Source organism: Neoarius graeffei, chromosome 2, assembly GCF_027579695.1.
Source record: "Neoarius graeffei isolate fNeoGra1 chromosome 2, fNeoGra1.pri, whole genome shotgun sequence".
NCBI classification, from domain to species: domain Eukaryota; kingdom Metazoa; phylum Chordata; class Actinopteri; order Siluriformes; family Ariidae; genus Neoarius; species Neoarius graeffei.
Window position 1 is genome coordinate 17,662,179 of NC_083570.1, and position 14,729 is coordinate 17,676,907.

Here is a 14,729-nt window from a genome sequence, read left to right on the forward strand (position 1 = left end):
TAGATAAATGCATAAAACAGCAGGTGTATTGGTAAGGTCTACCTAATAAAGTGGCTTGTGAGTGTATGTTATAGCAGCTATAAACAGCAGTTCCCTTGCCAGCCTCTCTTTTTTCCCTCTTTCTTGAAGTTAATAAGATAAAAATACACACTTAAAAAAAAAAGAAATAGGACACTCCTCTGTCCTGAAGTCCTGACTGTTACAAAGTGCTAACACTGGATACTCCTTCTTTATTAACCTCCTAGGGCTTAGTGGTCACATGCGTGGACAGCACTTTTTAGAAATTCGGAACAAGAATCCACATATGTGGACATACTTTTTCTCTAAAAGTACATCTTATCAAAAGATGATGCTTAGTTTTTATTCTAATCAGGTTCTAATAAGCCCAAATAGCAAAGAGAAATAAAAAATGCATGTAAAAAACCAGCTTGGGCCTTAGGAGTTTAAATGTGAAATAAAAGCATGAATATGACAATGATTCGTAAATAATGTTTTTCAAATCATCGTCTTCACCGGGTGGCACGGTGGTGTAGTGGTTAGCACTGTCGCCTCACAACAAGAAGGTCCGGGTTTGAGCCCTGTGGCCGGCGAGGGCCTTTCTGTGCGGAGTTTGCATGTTGTCCGCGTGGGTTTCCTCCGGGTGCTCTGGTTTCCCCCACAGTCCAAAGACATGCAGGTTAGGTTAACTGGTGACTCTAAATTGACCATGAGTGTGAATGGTTGTCTATGTGTCAGCCCTGTGCTGACCTGGCGACTTGTCCAGGGTGTACCCTGCCTTTTGCCCGTAGTCAGCTGGGATAGGCTTCAGCTTGCCTGCGACCCTGTAGAACAGGATAAAGCGGCTACAGATAATGAGATGAGATGAGATCTTCTTCACCTTAGGTTATGTATAGCATCCATCACACAAGTCCTACACTGTAAAAAATGTCTGTAGAATTAACAGTGAATTTATGTAAAATCATGACATAAAAAACTGTAAATACAAAAACAATGAAGCAGTGTGTAATTTACATCAATATACTGTAAAACTCCTAACCAAATACCACTGTTAATTTAACAGTAAGAATATGTTGAATTGATCATATTTTTTTGTAGAATTTACAAATTGTTGTAGTTTAAACACAGACAAACTGTAATACTAAAACAGAATGTGATAGTTAAAATTACATCATTGCCCTGTTAAAAAAAAATTAAAAAAATGTCAGTAGAGGCTCTCTGTCAGTCAACTAAGGTGCCATACCATGAATCTGGGGACCTGGGTTCGATTACAACCCGAGGTCATTTTCTGATCCCTCTCTCCAGCTCATTTCCTGTCTCTACACTGTCCTATCTAATAAAGGTGAAAAAAGTCTAAAAAAAAAAAATCTGTCTAGTAGCTCATTGCTTGTAACCATCATTGTTTATTGTACAATGAATATCTGTAAAATGAACAGTTATGTATTGATTATTGTACATTGAATACCTGTAAAATTTACATTTAGTTATCATTAATTGTACATGGAATCCCAGTGAAATGTACAAGTTATTCTGTAATGTTGTTTACATTTCACTGTATTTTTAACAGGATTATTCTGGCAACCACAGCTGCCAGTATTTTTCCGTAAAAACAACGGATTTTTTTTTACAGTGTAAATTGACCGTAGATGTGAATGGTTGTCTGTGTCTATGGCCAGTGCCGTATTAAGCCAATGCGGTGCCCCTGGGCACTATACCTCAAGTACCCCCCCCAACCACCCTCACCCTGCGTGCACGCGTTCAGTAACCTCCTGCACACACTCACAAACCTTGCCCTTTGCTGTCAAAAATAGTAGCATATACATAAACAATAGTACACATAAACAAGGTCATTCTTCCTCATTGAAAATTTATTAAGTAGGCTACATCAGCCCATAAAATTCAGTAGAGAGGTGTTCTACTGGCGTCGGCTGCGCTGGGTTGACATCCATAACACCCTCGTCTTCCTTCTCGTCACCATGGTGTGAACTGATCTCTACCTGGCTTAAAGTGGCTTCGCACATATCCTCCTCCCCGGGGTCTCCCTTGCTCCCATCTTCCTCAAGGGGATCCTCGTCGTCGCCGACCCCTCGGCTAACACTGGCTGTGGTTGTAGCATCTCTCCGGCTAGTGCTAGCAGGGCCATCTCCCTCACTAGCATCGCTGATTTCACTAGCTTCGGCTTCAGCGCTGGTAGTGACAGCAGTTGTTGATGTTTTTATAAAAAAACGATCTAACACCGGAACATTTTTAATTGCAGCTACACCAGTTAACCTAACCTGCATGTCTTTGGGGGAAACCCACACGGACAGAACATGCAAACTCCGCACAGAAAGGCCCTCATCGGCAGACGTGCAGCTTGTGAACAGGCAAGGCAGGCAACTGCTTGGGGCCCCCTGGCCCAGGGGGCCCCCGAGAGTCGGGGCCCGAGGGCTTATCTCATCTCATCTCATTATCTCTAGCCGCTTTATCTTTCTACAGGGTCGCAGGCAAGCTGGAGCCTATCCCAGCTGACTACGGGCGAAAGGCGGGGTACACCCTGGACAAATCGCCAGGTCATCACAGGGCTGACACATAGACACAGAGAACCTACAGAGAACCTACAGAACCTACAGAGAACCTACAGTTCTCACCCATCCACCTTAAGGTTGTGCATTCTGAGATGCTTTTCTGCTTCCCATGGCTGTAAAGTGTCTTCTGAATAAGCATAAAGCTTTGTCATTACTATGGTTATTACCTGCTTTAGATGATAAAATGCCAGATTTTGCACTTTGTACAAAATCTTTAATATCAGTTAAACCTTTGGGTTCAGAATTAAATTTATTGCTCAATAACCCAGCACTGGATTCACTTTCATAAAGATCCACCTCACATTAGGACCACACTTTGGGGAAAAATCATCACCAGAACATCTCATCTCATCATCTCTAGCCGCTTTATCCTGTTCTACAGGGTCGCAGGCAAGCTGGAGCCTATCCCAGCTGACTACGGGCGAAAGGCGGGGTACACCCTGGACAAGTCACCAGGTCATCACATAGACAACCATTCACACTCACAGTCAATTTAGAGTCACCAGTTAACCTAACCTGCATGTCTTTGGACTGTGGGGGAAACCGGAGCACCCAGAGGAAACCCACGCGGACACAGGGAGAACATGCAAACTCCGCACAGAAAGGCCCTCGCCGGCCCCGGGGCTCGAACCCAGGACCTTCTTGCTGTGAGGCGACACCACCGTGCCGCCCGAGGGCTTATTTATTTTGTTTTTTTATTGTTCTTTACCATTGTATTTTCACATTTGGAATTTAAAAAACTTTGGTTTCATACATTTTTCGTTGGTGTCAGATTATTTATAACATATTGGTGATAAACACTGGTCAAAAGGGCCCCCTGGAAATTTTTGCCTGGGGCCACAACAGACTCTAGAATCGCCTCTGCTCATCGGCCACGGGGCTCGAACCCGGACCTTCTTGCTGTGAGGTGACAGCGTTAACCACTTACGCCACCCTCTCTCGATGGAATTTTCACACAAAATTAATTGTGTGCCTTTTGGGTAACATGAAGGCTAAGGGGGAACGTGGACGCGTGCGTGCGTACGTGCGTTCGCACGAGCGCCTCCTCCCTTGGCCTCGCGCGTCTGTTCCGAATCAGTTCTGCACCTTCACTACTTCAGATAGCCGAAGCGCTCGCGTGCCACAACAGCAACAAGAGCCGGTCCTTATCCGGTTGGCACGAGATGCCCGGAACACGACCTGGTGCGCGTCTTTAACAGAAGAAGAAGAAGGAGGAGGAGGAGGAGGGGATGTGTTTTCTCCTGGACACTGGGTTCTGGGTAATAACGGTTCAGAGAGAACAGAAACCAGCGCGCGCTTCAGACAGACCGGATTCAGAAGACGGCGCGTGCGACAGTCACGAGCTGAACGGAAATAGAACCGGAAAAGGGAGAAGTGGTCCTCTGAGCGTCGCAAACACCGCACTGGAAAGTCTGCTGATGAAGGAAAGCAAACGTCTGGGACTGGGAATTAAAGAAGTAAGCAGCTATAGTAGAATTTATTTGTTTGTTTTTGTTTGTTTGTTTGGTGTTAATTCTGAGGTTTGTTTGTTTTTTAAAGAGAGAGAGAGAGATTTAAAAGGAACCATTTTAGTCAGAATCACCTCACAGTTCCATCCATGATGTGGATATTATGTAATAATTTGAAAAATGTAGATATATTTAAAAAAAAAATTATTTATTTTTCCACCATGATGTAATTTTCAATTTGAATCATTATAGACTGAAAATGAGGGAGTCATTATTCCTGTACAGGACTAACAAGCTCCAGCCAAAAGTAACAGGTTACTGTAGATATAGATATAGATATAGATGTATTTATTTATTTATTTATTTATTAAATCTGTAGGCTGTGTGCAAAATAATGATTTGATGTTAATTTCATGCTGGACAGCGAGAGAGAGAGAGAGAGAGAGATTGTATACTGTATTCTTCACCAGTGTTCCTCTGTGTCTGAAACTGAAAATGAACCATTAAAGGTTCTTCTGTTCCCCATGTCTGAAAAAAAAAAAAGCCTTAAAGAAACCTGGAAAAGATCATTTTCCAATATGAGCTCAAAGTAAACCATTCAAAGAAGGTAAGAACAACCCAGATTTTTTTTTTTTTCAAAAACATTTCTGCCTAAATTTGGGATCTCAATCCTACAGGATTTACCGGTACAAACGGTGTCATGACAGCAACGCAATCTTTTCTTTTGTTTAACCGTATCAGTCGAACTATGAAAGCACATTTTTCTGTGCTGATATTATTGAGCATTCTTGATGAGAAGATGGGCGGCACGGTGGTGTAGTGGTTAGCGCTGTCGCCTCACAGCAAGAAGGTTCGGGTTCGAGCATTTTCCAGGTGCTCCGGTTTCCCCCACAGTCCAACGACATGCAGGTTAGATTAACTGGTGACTCTAAATTGACCGTGAGTGTGAATGGTTGTCTATGTCTATGTGTCAGCCCTGTGATGACCTGGCGACTTGTCCAGGGTGTACCCCGCCTTTCGCCCATAGTCAGCTGGGATAGGCTCCAGCTTGCCTGCGACCCTGTAGAACAGGATAAAGCGGCTAGAGATAATGAGATGAGATGAGAAAAACTACCACCTTGCACCACTAATATTAGCATTGCTGCATTTAATACTTCGTACAACCTCCTTTGCCATGAAACAGCACTGAGTATCTCCGAAACATTTTATAAGGTTGGAGATCTAGAGCAGGGCATCTGAGACCGTTCCTCTTTACACAATCTTTCCAGATCATCCAGGGTCCTCCGTCCTCTCTTGCGGTCTCTACTCTTCAGGTTTTCACAGGGGACTGACATGGTCAGGGCAGAAGCTTGATTCTGTGCTCAGTGAACCATTTTTGTGTTGATTTGGACATCGGATCATTGTCCTGCTGGAAGATCCAATGATGACCCAGTTTTAGTTTCCTGGCAGAAGCAGCCAGATTCTGATTTAAAATGTCCTGGGATTTCATGGAGTCCATCCATGATGCCATGGACCCGAACAAGGTTTCCAGGGTCTTTAGAGGAAAAACAGCCCCAAAACAAACATCACAGAACTTCCACCATATTTTTACACTTGGGATTGAGCTCTTTTCGTTATAGCCATCCTTCTTTTTTTTTTTTACACCAGACCGATCGCGAGTGTTTATTGCCAAAAAGCTTGGTTTTTGTTCCATCAGACCATAGAACATGGTGCTTACGTTTGTATTTAACTGACAGAAAAGGCTTTTTTTCTGGCAAACCTTGCAAATAATCTGTTGGCATGGAGGTGGCATCTGATGGTGGTTTTGGAGACTTGGAAACACCAAGATTTTACTTTTTCTTGTAATTCACCAACACTGATCCTTTTGCCTTTCTTACCCTCCTCCTGACTGTACATGGGGGCAAAATAAACTTGGCTCCTCTTCCAGGTGAGTTTATACCAGTTCCAGTTGGTGTCCACCTTTTTTTAAAATTATTATTGCCCTAACAGTAGAAATGGACATTTTCATTTGAGTAGCTTTTTTTTTTTTTATAATCGTTCCCATGTTGATGTTGAGGGAATTTAGCCTCTGTGTCAAATCATATTTGTTCCCCAGTTAATCCAGGAAGCCATGGATCAAAAGTTACAGCTTGAAAGTTCCTACACACTCAAAAAGATGTACAATTTAAACGTCCATCTTCAGTTACCGTACATTGTGTTCACTCCAATTTCCAGGGGTGCCAATAACAGTGGCACATGTGTTTTTGTTATTATACTTGGTCATTTATTTATTGAGGAAAATGATCCAATATTACATATCTGTGGGTGGCAAAAGTATGTGAACCTTTGCTTTCAGTATCTGGTGTGACCCCCTTGTGCAGCACTAACTGCAACTAAACGTTTGTGGTAACTGTTGATCAGTCCTGCACACCGGCTTGGAGGAATTTTAGTCTATTCATCTGTACAGAACAGCTTCAACTCTGGGATGTTGGTGGGTTTCCTCACATGAACTGCTCGCTTCAGGTCCTTCCACAACATTTTGATTGGATTAAGGTCAGGCTTTGACTTGGCCATTCTAAAACATTAACTTTATTCTTCTATAACCATCCTTTGGTCAAACAATTTGTGTGCTTAGGGTCGTTGTCTTGCTGCATGACCCACCTTCTCTTGATATTGAGTTCATGGACAGATGTCCTGACATTTTCCGTTAGAATTTGCTGGTATAATTCAGAATTCATTGTTCCATCAATGATGGCAAGCTGTCCTGGCCCAGATGCAGCAAAACAGGCCCAAACCATGATACTACCACCACCATGTTTCACAGATGGGATAAGGTTCTTATGCTGGAACGCAGTGTTTTCCTTTCTCCAAACATAACGCTTCTCATTTAAATCAAAAAGTTCTATTTTGGTCTCATCCGTCCACAAAACATTTTTCCAATAGCCTTCTGGCTTGTCCATGTGACCTTTAGCAAACTGCAGATGAGCAGCAATGTTCTTTTTGGAGAGCAGTGGCTTTTGCCTTGCAACCCTGCCATGCACACCATTGTTGTTCAGTGTTCTCCTGATGGTGGACTCATGAACATTAGCCAATGTGAGAGAGGCCTTCAGTTGCTTAGAAGTTACCCTGGGGTCCTTTGTGACCTCGCTGACTATTACACGCCTTGCTCTTGGAGTGATCTTTGTTGGTCGACCACTCCTGGGGAGGGTAACAATGGTCTTGAATTTCCTCCATTTGTACACAATCTGTCTGACTGTGGATTGGTGGAGTCCAAACTCTTTAGAGATGGTTTTGTAACCTTTTCCAGCCTGATGAGCATCAACAATGCTTTTTCTGAGGTCCTCAGAAATCTCCTTTGTTCGTGCCATGATACACTTCCACAAACATGTGTTGTGAAGATCAGACTTTGATAGATCCCTGTTCTTTAAATAAAACAGGGTGCCCACTCACACCTGATTGGCATCCCATTGATTGAAAACACCTGACTCTAATTTCTGAACTGCTAATCCTAGACGTTCACATACTTTTGCCACTCACAGATATGTAATATTGGATCATTTTCCTCAATAAATAAATGACCAAGTATAATATTTTTGTCTCATTTGTTTAACTGGGTTCTCTTTATCTACTTTTAGGACTTGTGTGAAAATCTGATGATGTTTCAGGTCATATTTATGCAGAAACATAGAAAATTCTAAAGGGTTCACAAACTTTCAAGCACCACTGTATGTTTAATCTGTTTTATCGGATTACAGAGATATTTTGGCAGTGCATAGTTTGTATTCTGTTTCGTTTGACAGTATTTACCATCATCATTTGAGAAATAAGTGCAGATTATTTCATTTCACAGGTGCAACAGTGTACACGAGGATAACATTGCATAAGATCACTTGGCATCACACATTAGTATCAGAGTGTTTTTTTAATCTTTATGAATACTGGTATGCATCCCGAGTGAAAACAGTGGCGTCGTGTTGTGCTGAATGTACATTTCAAATTATTTGTCGTGAAAGCACCTAATTTGAATAATAATTTGATGAATCAAAGATGTGTTTTGCGCCAGCATCCAGAGCAGAAATGCCACAAGGAAAAAAGAATCACAATATTACCAGACTTTTTTCCCCCCAACTAATATTTCAAAGAAAGCTAAAACTAATGACACTGATACTAAGGCTAACAATATGCGTGCACACAAGCAACAGAGCCTTTATCTTGCACAATAAAAATTAATGACATTATCATAATTGCATTCACTTGGCAGCCTCAACCATTTAAACATCTGTACATGAGCCTGTAAAAAAAAAAAATCTGTCCTGAAATGCTCTCACAGTCTCAGAGGAGTTCAGCACTGCAGAATTTAACTTTCTACTTCATTTAACACCACTTCAGCTCAGTGTGTCAGAATAGGTATAACACTCGTCTTTATTATAGGGCTGGATTCGGACTAAATGACCTGGTTTGTGCTGTAAACAGTGAAATTGGCTCAGCATCTTAATTCCTATCAGGGTTCATGAACGTACGGATATTTGGCTTGACATGGCGTGTCATGGAAACATTTTTGGAAAGAGTCAGCAGTTTTACACCAGTGTAGGAGTTTATACTTTGTCATTTCTCAGTAACACTGAGAAACAATAACGTAAGTATTGTTAATGCTACAGGAACTAAGTAGCTATCAATGGATAAAAAGCACAATGCCTCATTTATTCATTATTTTCCTATAACAGCATCTCCCAGAATGCTTCATTCCTTACTTAAGAGTGGAAGAAACTATTCACAGATTTATTACCTCGCCCGGGACTGAGTCAGCGGGGTGACGTATTTTAATCAGTGCCGTTTGTGTGTGTGTCTGTTAACAATCTAGTGTCTAGATGGCCACACTGATTGACTTCAAATTTTCAGGGTAGGCGGGCAATGCTCCGTAGATTACCTGATTAAATTTTGGAGGTAATCGGGTCAAGGTCACCCGAAAGGTCAACCTTTCGGTCAAAACAACACATTTTCCATTATAACTCAAAAATGGTTGCCGATAGACAGATGTTGACTATTATGAGCATATAGGAACTCCCATATGGCCTTTCATTTGGCACCATGATCTTTGACCTTGAGTGACCCTGAAAGGTCAAACTCAAGGTCATGGATTTTCAGAGGGCTGTAGCCTGAAAACGGTTGATGGTAGACAGATATTTACCATTATCAACTTATAAGAAGTGCTATATGGGCTTTCATTTGGCACCATGATCTTTGACCTTGAGTGACTGTGAAAGGTCTAGGGCTGTCACGATTACCGGTGTACACGGTTACTGCGCTAAAATATGTTGACGGTGACCATAACCTTCTGAGTGTCAAAACCGCGATAGCTTCCATTTTCGCGAGACTTTGAACTTTCGTGCGAGTTTTCCCGCCGACGCCACTCAAGTTCACTCACTCACTGTCCGAAGTTCAAGCATGGCGGAAGGAGGAGACTGTGGTGGTCATCAAGATGAAGACATCTATCCGCCTTCCAAGCGGATAAAATCGGAAGTGTGGAAATATTTTGGATATTTCAAAAATTCGGAGGGACAACTTGTTGATGACGGTGCTCCTGCATGTAGAGTGTGCAGAAAAAAGGTGTCAGCGAAAGGCAGCAATACATCAAATCTAATGACTCATCTGCGAGACCATCATCAGCATCTGTACAGCAAGTGCAAGGTAGGTTAACGTGTATGTTTTAGCTGAAATGCGCAAAGTAACTTTTGACTTTTGACGAGGGAAGATGAAACAATTATTTCCAACTGTCAATAATGTTAGACCTTGATGATAATCTTTATTGTCGAAAGACGGCCACTGCTAGCAGTTTTAAAATGCATCTAGCACTAGCTGTGGTTAGCGTTATTCTGAGGTAAACATCACCATTCTAAGCTAAGTTACACAGCTAAACTTTCATTCGCCACAAGACGGTGAAAATGGATCAGTGAAACACACAAAGTAACGTATGACTTCGGGTCGAGGGAAAATACAACAGTTGTATCCGACTGTCAATAATGTTAAACTTTGATAATGATCTTTATTGCGAAGTGCGCCCACTGCTAGCATTTTAAAATGTGACTAGCTGTGGTGTTTTGCGCTATTCTGAGGTAAACTCCATTCTAACCTAAGTTAAACAGCTAAACTGTCATTCACCACAAGACGGTAGAAATGGGTCAGTGAAACACACGAAGTAGCTTCCAGGTCAGGATCCACTTGTCCACAGTCCAAACTTGAAAACCTGAACCACGCCCACTCAACCTGAGCCACGCCCACTCAAATAACCGTGATAATACCGTACACCGCGATAATTTTGGTCACAATAACCGTCATGTTAAATTTTCATACCGTGACACCCCTAGAAAGGTCAAACTGAAGGCCATGGGTTTTAAGAGGGCTATAACTTTAAACTGGTTCATGATAGCCAGATGTTTACTGTTATCAACATATAAGAAGTCCCATATGGGCTTTCAGTTGCCACCATGATCTTTGACCTTGAATGACTTTGAAAGATTAAACTCAAGGTCATGGATTTTCAGAGGGCTGTAGCCTGAAAACGGTTGATGGTAGACAGATATTTACCATTATCAACTTGTAGGAAGTGCCATATGGGCTTTCATTTGGCACCATGATCTTTGACCTTGAAAGGTTCAAGGGGCTATAACTTTAAAATGGTTCATGATAGCCAGATGTTTACCATTATCAACATATAAGAAATCCCATATGGGCTTTCAGTTGCCACCATGACCTTTGACCTTGAATGACTTTGAAAGGTCAAACTCAAGGTCATGGATTTTCATAGGGCTATAACCTGACAGCTGACGATTGAGAAATATTACCATTATCAACATATAGGTATAAAATAAGTGCTGCCGGGCGAGGTTTGTTTTGCCTGGCAACACTTGTTTAAAGCTCTTATGGAAAGATGAATCCATCCAATCATCCATTCACTTCTGCCTTTCTTTCAAAATCAGTGGCCGCTCCTGACCTTCTGGACCCCAAAGCTGCTGCCCACAACTCCAAGCCCCGCCTGTCTTTCTCGGCCAAGCCGGTGGTGTTGAACACTCAGGATGACTTCGAGCCACGCGTCAGTGTCATGCGCTGGAAAACTGTGCTGACTGTCTTCCTGCTGGTCGTCCTCTACCTTATCATGGGCGCCACAGTGTTCAAGGCTCTGGAGCAGCCGAACGAGAACTTGCAGAAACTCGCCATCCTAAACCAGAAGCTTCAGTTTCTCATCGATCACCCCTGCGTCAACTCCACTGAGCTGGAAGACTTAGTGAAGGTGAGGAAAGCAACTCACACTTCACACAATGCAAATGTAGCCATGATTATTACTATCAGTGTGCTTTGGAGCGTCCCAGGGAATAAAATCTTCACACACACACACATTCACACACAGATGTAGTCTGCCTGTGGTGTAATCATACTGTTTTATCTATCTATATATTTTTTCTCATTAACTGAAAAATCAAGGTCAAACACTGGAGAAAGCAAAAGTGTTCGAATCTTCAGGTCGATTTCAGGACCATGGACAGCAGCCAGGCCAGTTTTTGAAGGAAACTAGTTGTCAAGTTGTGCTCGCTGTGTGTTTTCGACCTGATATTAACATTTTAATCAGGAATCAGGATTATTTTTCCCTTACAGCTTATGGTTTCCATTGTGTTGACATCTGTTCCTGTCTGTCTTCCTCTATTGGCTTCCTCCAAGTTGCTTGATTAGTTGAACAACATCGATTTATGTGGGGATGAGAATTTCCAATCTGAAAATGACTCCAATTAAAATGCAGTTTTGGCTGGAAAATAGCCATAACAAGTGTACATATACTGTAAGTGTCATATCTGTCAGGTCATTCCTCGGATTCATAGACACTCCTTCTCTTGTCATAGTTGTTTCCTGTTCACAGCCTGTATAAAGGTGAGTGTTGTCAGTGCAAAGCCTTATTTATTTCTGTATATGCCTCATTGTGTTTCTGACCTTTGCTTAGTTTGGGCTATTCTTTGGATTTTCTCTGTTGGTTTTGATGTTTTTGTTTATGTCCTTGGTTTGAATTGTTTGACTTTTGATTCTGGATTGTGAACTAATCTCCAGGACATGGACTCTCACATAATCGCCAAGTCTGGTAGGTCTGGTAGGTTAACATTTATGGAATATTGTGTTTAATTACAGTATATACACCATATCGATGGTGGATGTTATGTTGGCGCCATGGGGTGTCTTGATACGTCATCTCTTTTTTTCCACCTGGGTTTACTTCTGAGTCTCTGTTTTTCTCCAACCTCTCAAAAACATATTGGTAAGTTGATCGATTATGCTAAATTGCCGAATAAGCGTGTATGATTGGACTGATTGGTGTCCAATCCATGGTGTATTCCTGCTTTGCCCCCAGATCCACCACATTCCTGAGGATAAAACACCATCAGCTAGCCTACAACTCTACTTTCTTTGCATTTTTCCTCTTTATCTTTTCTCTTTCTCTGTCTGAAGGACATATATGCTAACTCCAACCCTTTATCTATCATGGGCAGCCAGTCCATTTCTAATTAGAGATTAATGTTGATCATTGCCTTCAGCTCTGTCAGAGGCTATTATTGACTCCTCATGTGTTCTTCAGTCCCCAGAGCATCCATCTGTCAAGGTTTGAGATTAAATCTTGGTGTCTCAATGCTGTCCACTTACATAAGAAAAACCTTGCTGTCAAACATACAATAAAAATATCAGAGTTCATTTCCAAGGTGCTTTCCAGGCATCTTCTGGAAACAAAGAACCACACACCACCATTTGTGAATACTTTCATTCAGCATTAAAAAGACATAAAGATGAAAAGAATACGCAGCAAATCTCTCATCCTCTGATTGCTTTATTTTGACTTCCTCTCGAGCCAGGCTTTTCAGCACCACACTGTGACACAAAGGGGAATAAAAAGGGCAGAGTTAGCAGGGGACAAGAATGAGCAATGACTCACTTTACATCACAGTCATATTATGTTCCTCTAAAAACACATGCGCTATATTAGAGACAAAAATTACCTCATTTAAAGTTTTCATGTGAAGCAAACACAAGCGAGGCTGCAGTGTTGGATACTCAGGTGAATGTACAGGTGTCACAAAAGGCTTGTTTGTTTGTTTTTTCAGAAGGATTAAGCTTAGACTGAAATTACTCAGGCTTTTCTTTGAAGAATCAAAGCTAATATTCACACATATGAACACATCAACATATGAGATGATATTGCTTTCAAAAAAGAAAAAAAAACCTTAACAGCTCCAGGGTTGAGGTTATACTACAACCCCGATTCCAAAAAAGTTGGGACAAAGTACAAATTGTAAATAAAAACGGAATGCAATAATTTACAAATCTCAAAAACTGATATTGTATTCACAATAGAACATAGACAGCATATCAAATGTCGAAAGTGAGACATTTTGAAATTTCATGCCAAATATTGGCTCATTTGAAATTTCATGACAGCAACACATCTCAAAAAAGTTGGGACAGGGGCAATAAGAGGCTGGAAAAGTTAAAGGTACAAAAAAGGAACAGCTGGAGGACCAAATTGCAACTCATTAGGTCAATTGGCAATAGGTCATTAACATGACTGGGTATAAAAAGAGCATCTTGGAGTGGCAGCAGCTCTCAGAAGTAAAGCTGGGAAGAGGATCACCAATCCCCCTAATTCTGTGCCGACAAATAGTGGAGCAATATCAGAAAGGAGTTCGACAGTGTAAAATTGCAAAGAGTTTAAACGTATCATCATCTACAGTGCATAATATCATCAAAAGATTCAGAGAATCTGGAAGAATCTCTGTGCGTAAGGGTCAAGGCCGGAAAACCATACTGGGTGCCCGTGATCTTCGGGCCCTTAGACGGCACTGCATCACATACAGGCATGCTTCTGTATTGGAAATCACAAAATGGGCTCAGGAATATTTCCAGAGAACATTATCTGTGAACACAATTCACCGTGCATCTGCCGTTGCCAGCTAAAACTCTATAGTTCAAAGAAGAAGCCGTATCTAAACATGATCCAGAAGCGCAAACGTCTTCTCTGGGCCAAGGCTCATTTAAAATGAACTGTGGCAAAGTGGAAAACTGTTCTGTGGTCAGACAAATCAAAATTTGAAGTTCTTTATGGAAATCAGGGACGCCGTGTCATTCAGACTAAAGAGGAGAAGGACGACCCAAGTTGTTATCAGCGCTCAGTTCAGAAGCCTGCATCTCTGATGGTATGGGGTTGCATTAGTGCGTGTGGCATGGGCAGCTTACACATCTGGAAAGACACCATCAATGCTGAAAGGTATATCCAGGTTCTAGAGCAACATATGTTCCCATCCAGACGACGTCTCTTTCAGTGAAGACCTTGCATTTTCCAACATGACAATGCCAAACCACATACTGCATCAATTACAGCATCATGGCTGCGTAGACGAAGGGTCCGGGTACTGAACTGGCCAGTCTGCAGTCCAGATCTTTCATCCATAGAAAACATTTGGCGCATCATAAAACGGAAGATACGACAAAAAAGACCTAAGACAGTTGAGCAACTAGAATCCTACATTAGACAAGAATGGGTTAACATTCCTATCCCTAAACTTGAGCAACTTGTCTCCTCAGTCCCCAGACGTTTACAGACTGTTGTAAAGAGAAAAGGGGATGTCTCACAGTGGTAAACATAGCCTTGTCCCAACTTTTTTGAGATGTGTTGTTGTCATGAAATTTAAAATCACCTAATTTTTCT

At 41.7% G+C, this 14,729-nt stretch overlaps 1 protein-coding gene across 2 annotated transcripts in view; it reads left to right on the forward strand.

Annotated features, from left to right (window-relative positions):
* The first annotated feature begins 3,827 nt into the window (after window positions 1–3,827).
* The window catches only part of kcnk2b (potassium channel, subfamily K, member 2b), a 71,325-nt gene continuing 60,423 nt past the window's right edge, over window positions 3,828–14,729 (forward strand). Inside the window, exons 1-2 of one of the 2 annotated variants that reach the window (XM_060906895.1) lie at window positions 3,828–4,021; window positions 10,969–11,279. In XM_060906895.1, coding sequence (XP_060762878.1) covers window position 4,021; window positions 10,969–11,279 — 312 coding nt within the window. In that variant the 5' untranslated portion in view covers window positions 3,828–4,020. Of the gene's footprint in view, window positions 4,022–10,968; window positions 11,280–14,729 lie in introns of those variants that run through there. The other variant, XM_060906901.1, reaches the window with a different exon arrangement.